General features: G+C 34.4%; 1 protein-coding gene and 1 long non-coding RNA gene across 2 annotated transcripts; both read right to left on the minus strand.

Annotated features, from left to right (window-relative positions):
- Nucleotides 1-67: 67 nt before the first annotated feature.
- LOC109241463 lies at nt 68-1,832 on the minus strand. Its single transcript, XR_002070242.1, has 3 exons — nt 1,757-1,832; nt 667-730; nt 68-208 (listed from the first exon to the last, which is right to left on the minus strand). It is a non-coding gene; the product is annotated as an uncharacterized LOC109241463 (long non-coding RNA).
- A 2,078-nt stretch (nt 1,833-3,910) lies between these two features.
- Nucleotides 3,911-7,426, minus strand: LOC109241464 (carbonic anhydrase, chloroplastic-like). Its single transcript, XM_019408204.1, has 8 exons — nt 7,417-7,426; nt 6,243-6,306; nt 5,643-5,783; nt 5,459-5,507; nt 4,876-4,992; nt 4,635-4,774; nt 4,396-4,501; nt 3,911-4,294 (listed from the first exon to the last, which is right to left on the minus strand). The coding sequence occupies exons 2-8, from the start codon at nt 6,293-6,295 to the stop codon at nt 4,130-4,132; spliced, it is 771 nt and encodes a 256-aa protein (XP_019263749.1). The 5' UTR covers nt 6,296-6,306; nt 7,417-7,426; the 3' UTR covers nt 3,911-4,129.
- Between the last annotated feature and the right edge of the window lie 1,611 nt (nt 7,427-9,037).

A 9,037-nucleotide genomic window follows, 5' to 3' on the forward strand; every position in this document is an offset into this window, starting at 1 on the left:
ATGATAATAATAACACACTTTTAACATGTTAAGGGAAAAGAAAAAGAAGGGAACGTAGGGTCTTTACTCATATATCTCTGTTTTGAAATAATAAAAGCCAGTCTTGATCCTTTGAACAGGGTCGAAGGATTTGCAGCTTGTCGTTTGTAACTCAGCTGTGATTTCATCAATTCTTTCTGCTACAACCGGTTTCAGTTCTTCCTTCTCACTTCAATTGCACGATTTCCAATCCAACACCCATAATTAATACTATTGGTTTATTAAATTGCTGCTTAAGCAAGAAATGTATATTCTTAAGCAAGTGTTATTATGTACCACACTGCATCTATTACTCCTTTAGTAATTATTACTCTGTAATGAATACAAAATTTATATAAACATATATGTTACAACATAGTTAAACTACGTAAATATATTTATTATCTTTTCTAAGAATGATCATTCAAATATAAAATAAATTTTCAATAACTTTTATGAAAAACTGTTTAAGCAGCTAGATATTTAAATATATTTTTGTTGAAGAAGTTTTAAAACACAACTTTGAACAAACACTTGGGTTAAAATGAACAACTTTGGTTCTGTTTCTCAATATTTAAAAACAAAAGTATCTTACGATTCCTTTTTAAACCATATAGCAGTTAATGTTATACATGCCATGGTCCAAACCTGAGGAGTTTCTGGAGTGAAACAATGGCCTTCTCGTAACTTCCTTTTGCCATGTCTTCTCTCTCTGCAATTCCCATTTTTTTGTCAAAATTTAGCAAACATACTTTTCTCTCTCTACTGTATATGGTGAAATCAAAAGGTAGAGATAGACATTAAAACAATTGGTGAGTGGCCTATCTAAAATATGTCCAAAAACAAAATAATCCATAAGTTTTACATGTTTAGCAAGAAGAAAGTTACAAGCCAAGAAAGACGTTATAAATAGAATAAACAAAGTGTTATACGATGCAAATTGTGTGGTAGTCATCACATGTGCAGGATTGGCTAGTGTACGAGGTTGTTTAATTTTATGGATTCATTAATTTTTCATACAATAACTCAAAGAACCTACTCACATAAAATTAAAAGGCTAAACGATGGCCCTATTACACGTTTGGCAAGAACTTTAATTTACGCCATTGACATGACCATTTAATTTGGTTGATTTTCAAGTTTATTTAGAGCTACCACATGCACATGACGAAAGAATTGAAGAGTACACTTAAGAAGAAAATCGATTCCTTTTTTTCTCGTTATTATTCTCTAGGATCTTCATGGGTATTCGAGACAACAACTATCTTAATTTCGAAGATTAATGATAACAAGGTAAAAGGTGAATTAATAATAAGAGAGTCACGTATGTTAGCAATGCATTGTTAACAATATTTACTTGGCTAGATAAAAAGACATTAAAATCATCTAAATAGGTTATATGCACCAACAATATAATTATGTAAGTATTTAAATTTTTGCATAAAACTGATTATACTCGGAAGAAATAGTTTGTAAAGTCTAGTCGCCTAGAATTTCAATGAGACCTTTTATACTATATCATGTCGACTAAAGAATATCTATAGGTAAGCTTAAAATGTGAAATTTGTGTTCTTAAAAATAAAATAAGCTAATATGCTATAACATGTAGAAATGACTTGATGATGTAACAGTTCAACGATATACACAATTTAAACTCTAATATAAGCTATATATACCGATCAAGACAGAAAGAAAGAAGGTGAATTAGGAAAAGGTGAGAAGGTATGTATATATATACCAAAGTGGGGAGATGATGGGAGGAAGCTGAAGAGTTATTAAGTCTTGCAAAAGCAGAAGGGCGAAGAAATATGGGTGGGAAATTTTGGTTTCTTTAGCCTGAAATTTATACTACTCAATTAGCTACTAGTAACTAGTAAAACTAGTTGCCGTGTCCTCTATCATCTTTCTTTGATTTGGTATACAAGTCATTATCATTTTTTTATTATTCATTTTATGTATGTTACATAATAAACCAAACGATGAAACTGTTGAAAACGACTGCTAGGCAAATAAGAATTTCAATCCATTTGATCACCATATCTCGTGAAGCATGCGCTGGGTCGGACCACCGTAATTATAACCTTTTAGTGATCACCATATCTCAGTTAGCTACTACTGTAAGTGGATTTAAGATTTAAGATAAAATGTAAAGATTTTTTGATATAATAGTGAATTCAAATATGTGTTAGCACGTTTGTTGCCAATTTACCGGATAATCAATGAGTATAATCACTTTATAAGCACTGGCCTCATTATATAAATAATTTTCATATCATTAGTGAATAACCACTTTCACACAAGGTTTTATTCAATATTCTCCATGAGGTACAGAACCTCAAAATATTCATAATTGACGGGTCCTAATTTGTGAACCTAAACACTTGGCATCTTGTACCCTCATTATAGCTAATAACTACACAGACGACACACATGTCAATAGAACCCTTCTCACGTAGAGGCAAATAGACGAGGGTGTATAGAAATGATCAATAACATTAGGATCCATTTTCTTGAATCGTTAGGGGTGATTAACTACGTGTAGGCTTGTGCTAGTGTTCTATCACAATGCTAGTCAACAAGTAAGAGTAGCGACAATGAATGACACATAAGAAACGACCACTATGAAATGAACACGGTATAACGCACACAGCGTAGGCACACCACTACACAAATAACAACAATAATAATGCCTCCAGGCCATCGCAAGTCATTACAATCAATCACTGACATAGCCCACCTTGTCTCGCCACGTGCGCAATAATAAAGTAAATGCCCACCTTGTCTCGCCACACGTGCATATTAATGTTCCCAACTTGTCTCGCCACATGCGCAACCCATATATATNAGGCACATTTGCAACAGCAAGTCATCTGTACAAGCTACTCTGTCCCAGCTATCCAGTCCTGCACACACTCTGCAAACCTCAAGTCAAAGGGGATATTTGATGCAGGAAGTTGCTCACTCTTTTCTGTCAGAATTAGCAGACAGTCACAGCTCAATAACCCCTCTTTTGGAGCCTTTTTGATAGCTATCTTCCATTTGGCTTTCTTTCCCAATGTCAAAGCAAAATGGAAGATAGCTTCCATCTATAGTTTATGTTGTTTACCATTACTACTAGAACACTTCTACTTTTTCAATAGAGGTAGAATTTGTTGTATATGGAATATAATCTTCCAACTCTTTTGCTTAGTAGATTTAGGATCAGTTGTGCATTTTTGTATAGTTGACCTAGGCTTACTACACTTGTATTTTGCAGTTCCAATTGTCTATCACTGTTGGATAGACAATTGGTTCATCATCATATGTCTAACTCACCATAGGTTTCAGAGCTCTTTTGGTTGCCATACTTGGCTGACCAAATGCACTTTCATTTTATTACCGGAGGTAAGGTTTATGTCCCCCTCCTTTTTGTTGTACTATATTTTATATCTATGAGAATGAATCCTATGCACAATGCCTAGTGGACTTTGATTAACAAAAAGGAACTAAGTGTTCCGATTTCACCTTGGACCCTTCCAAATCCTGAACTAACCATCCCTGTAAATCATAAAATAGTTAAAGCACATATGGGGAGTCTTATTTAGGGGAATGGGGATCTAGAAAGCAAAACGACCGGGTCGGATCGTTATACTAAAAATCTTAACTTCAGGACAATTTAAAATATTTTTGTCCTGAAAATTTGAACTAAAAAAACTAAAATTCAGGACGCACTGACTAATTTTTAAATACAGCCATCTAAAGTGGCTACCTAGTGTCATTTTGTCTATAAAAGCATGTTGATGATTTGTGAACCTTTCGTTTGAGTGCAAGAAAATTGCTGGCATATCCTTTACCCAACAAAGCCCAAGACAAAATAAAAATTATTGTGACCACACTTTCTAAACTAGAATTACAAAGTTATCATTATACATTATTTTTCTTTGCAGAGCAGAGTCATTATCACAAATAAAAATCACAACTATTCTCTTCTACCACAAGATGGGAGAATCGTTGTCCACTCTCTCTTATTATTTATTCAGAAATTCAAACTAGCACTCATAAATGATGAATACAATAAGAAAAAGCAAGAACAAGAGGTATCTTCTCCCGCCCGAATATGGTGGTATTGAGTTTATATATAACAAGGATCAGAAAGACCGAAGTTGAGTCCCCAGAGCTCAAATATTCCTTTCATGAAATCATAGTAACCTCCCTTCAACGCCAAAGTCTTATTCACCAAAGCATCGCTCACAAATGGGTACGTAAGCAAATTGGCTAGTGATACATTCACAGCTTCCTACATTTTATCCATTCCCATTGTTAGTTATAAATATTAGTTGACATTTATAAGCAAAAGTAAAAAAGAAAAGAACAATTAGTGTGAGAACACTATTTTACCTTCTCACAGTATTTGACTTGCTCTTCAAAAGTTTTATCCCCATGTTCAGCTAGCACCTTTGCTTTGGCAGGTAATCTAATTTTAACCCAATCCTCTATAAAGTCACTACATTATCACATATAAATATTTCTTCAAATTAGTAATATATAACATAATTAATTGTTAAGATAAACATTGTTTTCTTATTCGCTATACTATTAATATGTATAACTTAAATGGTTTACTTAACGATAAATACGTCGATTCAGAACAATCTTCTGGGAGTTTCATGAGAGCCTTAATACCTCCACATGCACTATGGTCAATGATTAATATGTTTTCTACCTTAAGATGGGCAATAGCGTATTCGATTACAGCTCCTACTCCCGAGTATTTAGTCTGTTGCAATCCAATTCCAACCCAAAAGTAAAGTAAATTAACAATATTAATACAAAATAGAACGAAGGAGTTAATTCATAGAAATTAAACTGATAAATGACCTTGTCATAAGGAGGGACCATATTGGCGATGTTTCGAAGCATAAAAGCTTCACCGAGCTGAAAATTCAGCACATGAGATGGGCTCACTCGTGAATCGGAGCAGGCAAACACCAGAAACTGTTACATGGTTGGATACTTGATTTTTCAGCTATAGAAAATTAAATTACAAAGTAAAAAAAAAAATCTTCCTACTGATCGAGCTAATTCAGTGCCTGAGAAGTCACAACTCGTACATTGTGTGAGCAGCTAGTTATATTTCACTGACCAACAGAATTTTTTGCTGTGCTAACTAATGCAGAGATACTAAAAGGCTGCCCGGTGCACAAGGCATCCCGTATTTACGCAAGTTCTGCAAAAAGCCTGCACCCAAAGGGTGTGATGTAGATAGTCTACCTTAATGCAAACATTAGTGACTGCTTCCATGGCTTGAACCCCTTGGTGGGTATGTGTGAACAAAGTTTCACACTGTTAAGAGTATCATTGGGCCATTTTATTCCAATAGCCCTAACCTATAGGTCACACAGAGATAACTTTAACGTTACTCTAATGCATCAACAGCAACAAAAGTGATAACATCTTGTACCTTGGGATCTTGTCCTTTCTTGAGTTTCTCAAACAATTCTGGGTTTTTGCTGGTACATGTATGAAATAGTTTATTAGGCGTTGTCATTTCAAGGTTGTTTTGTTTAATTATCATTGTATGAAAATTAATAACATACTTTTAACATGTTAGGGAAAAGAAAAAGAAGGGAACGTAGGGGCTTTACTCATATATCTCTGTTTTGAAATAATAAAAGCCAGTCTTGATCCTTTGAACAGGGTCGAAGGATTTGCAGCTTGTCGTTTGTAACTGAGCTGTGATTTCATCAATTCTTTCTGCTACAACCGGTTTCAGTTCTTCCTTCTCACTTCAATTGCACGATTTCCAAATCCAACACCCATAATTAATACTATTGGTTTATTAAATTGCTGCTTAAGCAAGAAATGTATATTCTTAAGCAAGTGTTATTATGTACCACACTGCATCTATTACTCCTTTAGTAATTATTACTCTATAATGAATACAAAATTTATATAAACATATATGTTACAACATAGTTAAACTACGTAAATATATTTATTATCTTTTCTTAGAATAATCATTCAAATATAAAATAAATTTTCAATAACTTTTATGAAAAACTGTTTAAGCAGCTAGATATTTAAAAATATTTTTGTTGAAGAAGTTTTAAAACACAACTTTGAACAAATACTTGGGTTAAAAGAAACAACTTTGGTTCTGTTTCTCAATATTTAAAAACAAAAGTATCTTACGATTCCTTTTTAAACCATATAGCAGTTAATGCTATACATACGATGGTCCAAACCTGAGGAGGTTCTGGAGTGAAACAATGGCCTTCTCGTAACTTCCTTTTGCCATGTCTTCTCTCTCTGCAATTCCCCATTTTTTTGTCAGAATTTAGCAAACATACTTTTCTCTCTCTACTGTATATGGTGAAATCAAAAGGTAGAGACAGACATTAAAACAGTTGGTGAATGGCCTATCTAAAATATGTCCAAAAACAAAATAATCCATAAGGTTTACGTGTTTAGCAAGAATAAAGTTACAAGCCAAGAGAGACGTTACAAATAGAATAGAACAAAGTCTTATATGATACAAATTGTGTGGTAGTCATCACATGTGCAGGATTGGCTAGTGTACGAGGTTGTTTAATTTTATGGATTCATTAACTTTTTATACAATAACTCAAAGAACCTATTCACATAAAATTAAAAGGCTAAACGATGGCCCTATTACTCGTTTGGCAAGAACTTTAATTTAAGCCATTGACATGTCCATTTAATTTGGTTGATTTTCAAGTTTGTTTAGAGCTACCATATGCACATGACGAAAGAATTGAAGAGTACACTTAAGAAGAAAATCGCTACCTTTTTTTCTCGTTTTTATTCTCTAGGATCTTCATGTGTATTCGAGACAACAACTATCTTAATTTCGGAGATTAATGATAACAAGATAAAAGGTGAATTAATGATAAGAGAGTCACGTATGTTAGCAATGCATTGTTAACAATATTTACTTGGCTAGATAGAAAGACATTAAAATTATCTAAATAAGTTATATGCACCAACAATATAATTATGTAAGTATTTAAATTTTTGCATAAAACTGATTATACTCGGAAGAAATAAGTTGTAAAGTCTACTCGCCTAGAATTTCAATGAGACTTATTATACTATATCATAAAACTGATTATACTCGGAAGAAATAGGTTGTAAAGTCTAGTCGCCTAGAATTTCAAAGAGAATTTTTATACTATATCATGTCAACTAAAGAATATCTATAGGTAAGCTTAAAATGTGAAATTTGTGTTCTTAAAAATAAAATAAGCTAATATGCTACAATATGTAAAAATGACTTGATGATGTAAAAGTTCAACGATATACACAATTTAAACTCTAATATAAGTTATATATACCGATCAAGACAGAAAGAAAGAAGGTGAATTAAGCAAAGGTGAGAAGGTATATATATATATACACCAAAGTGGGGTGATGATGGGAGGAAGCTGAAGAGTTATTAAGTCTTGCAAAAACAGAAGGGCGAAGAAATGTGGGTGGGAAATTTGGGTTTCTTTAGCCTGCAATTTATACTACTCAATTAGCTAGTAACTAGTAAAACTAGTTGCCGTGTCCTCTAACATCTTTCTTTGTTTTGGTATAGAACCATAACTTTCATAGCAAATTTAGAAATATTTATTGAAAACGATTGCTGGGCAAATAAGAATTTCAATCCATTCGATATAGTCTTCTAGATGACATAATTATAACCTTTTAGTGATCACCATATCTCAGTTAGCTGCTAATGTAAGTGGATTTAAGATTTTTTAATTTTTAAGTGTAAAGATTTTTTGATATATTAGAGAATTCAAATATGTGTTAGCTAGTTGCCAATTTACCGGATAATCAATGAATATAATTACTTTATAAGCACTGACATCATTATATAAATAATTCTCATATCATTAGTGTATAAAATTATATAAATAAATTTCATACTGGAAAATGCATATCTCAAGGAGGTTGTGGAAATATTACAAATATTCTGCAATGTTCAAGCATACATCGTGCCCATGTTTTAAATTGATTAAGTTTGACTTTGGTCAACGTTTTGGGCAAACGGACCCGGACTCGTGATTCGATAGTCCCGGAGGGTCCGTAGGAAATTTTGGGACTTGGGTGTGTGCCCGGAATCAAATTCCGAGGTCCCAAGTCCGAGAAACGAATTGTTGTGTGAAATTATTTTCTGAAAATAATTAAAGAATTGGAAAGTGTTATTTGTTTAGAAGACCGTGCTGTTGGGCTCGTATTTTGGTTCCGACGCCCGGCACAAGTCTTAAATATGATTTAAGCAATTGCTGTAAAGTTTAGTTAGATTTGGACGTCATTTGACGTGTTTTGAGCTAGAAAAGCTTAACTTAATGTTTTATGGGAATTGGAAAGAAATTCATGGGTATTGAGACCCAAATAGATGATTCATGATGTTAATTGGGTGATTCGATAGCACGAATGAGTCCGAAGTATGTTTTTGAGATTATATGTATGTTCGGTTTGGAGCCCCGAGGGCTCGGGTGAGTTTTGAGTAGGTCCCGGGAGGTCTTAGACTTAAAAGTATCAGGTGTTGCAGGCCCCCAGCGCAGCCGCGATCATTTCCGCGCGGTCCGCGCTGGCAGCTGCGCGGCCGCGGTGCACTTTTGCGCGGTCCTCGTGGCTGGGTTCAGAGGGCCAATGACTCCCAATTCGACCAGCGCGACCGCGTGCCATATCAGTGTGGTCCGCGCTGGAAGATTCAGAGAGGGGCCTTGGGATTTCATTCAACCAGCGCGGCCGCGCACCAAATCAATGCAGTCCGCGCTGGGTAGGTTCAGAGAGTGGTTTCCCACCCTTCCTCGGCGCGGCCGCGGGGCATTTTTGTGCGGCCGCGTCGGGATTTTCAGTCATTTTTCACTTTTTCAAAACCTAAAACATAAGAGGCGATTTTCCAAACGATTCTACTTCTTCAAAACGATTGGTAAGTGATTTTTAACTGATTTTCTATACTCCTTAACATCCTTAAACATAATTTCAACTTCAAAACAAGGATTTTAATGGGGGAATTTGGGAA

Source organism: Nicotiana attenuata, unplaced genomic scaffold (genome assembly GCF_001879085.1).
Source record: "Nicotiana attenuata strain UT unplaced genomic scaffold, NIATTr2, whole genome shotgun sequence".
NCBI classification, from domain to species: Eukaryota; Viridiplantae; Streptophyta; class Magnoliopsida; order Solanales; family Solanaceae; genus Nicotiana; species Nicotiana attenuata.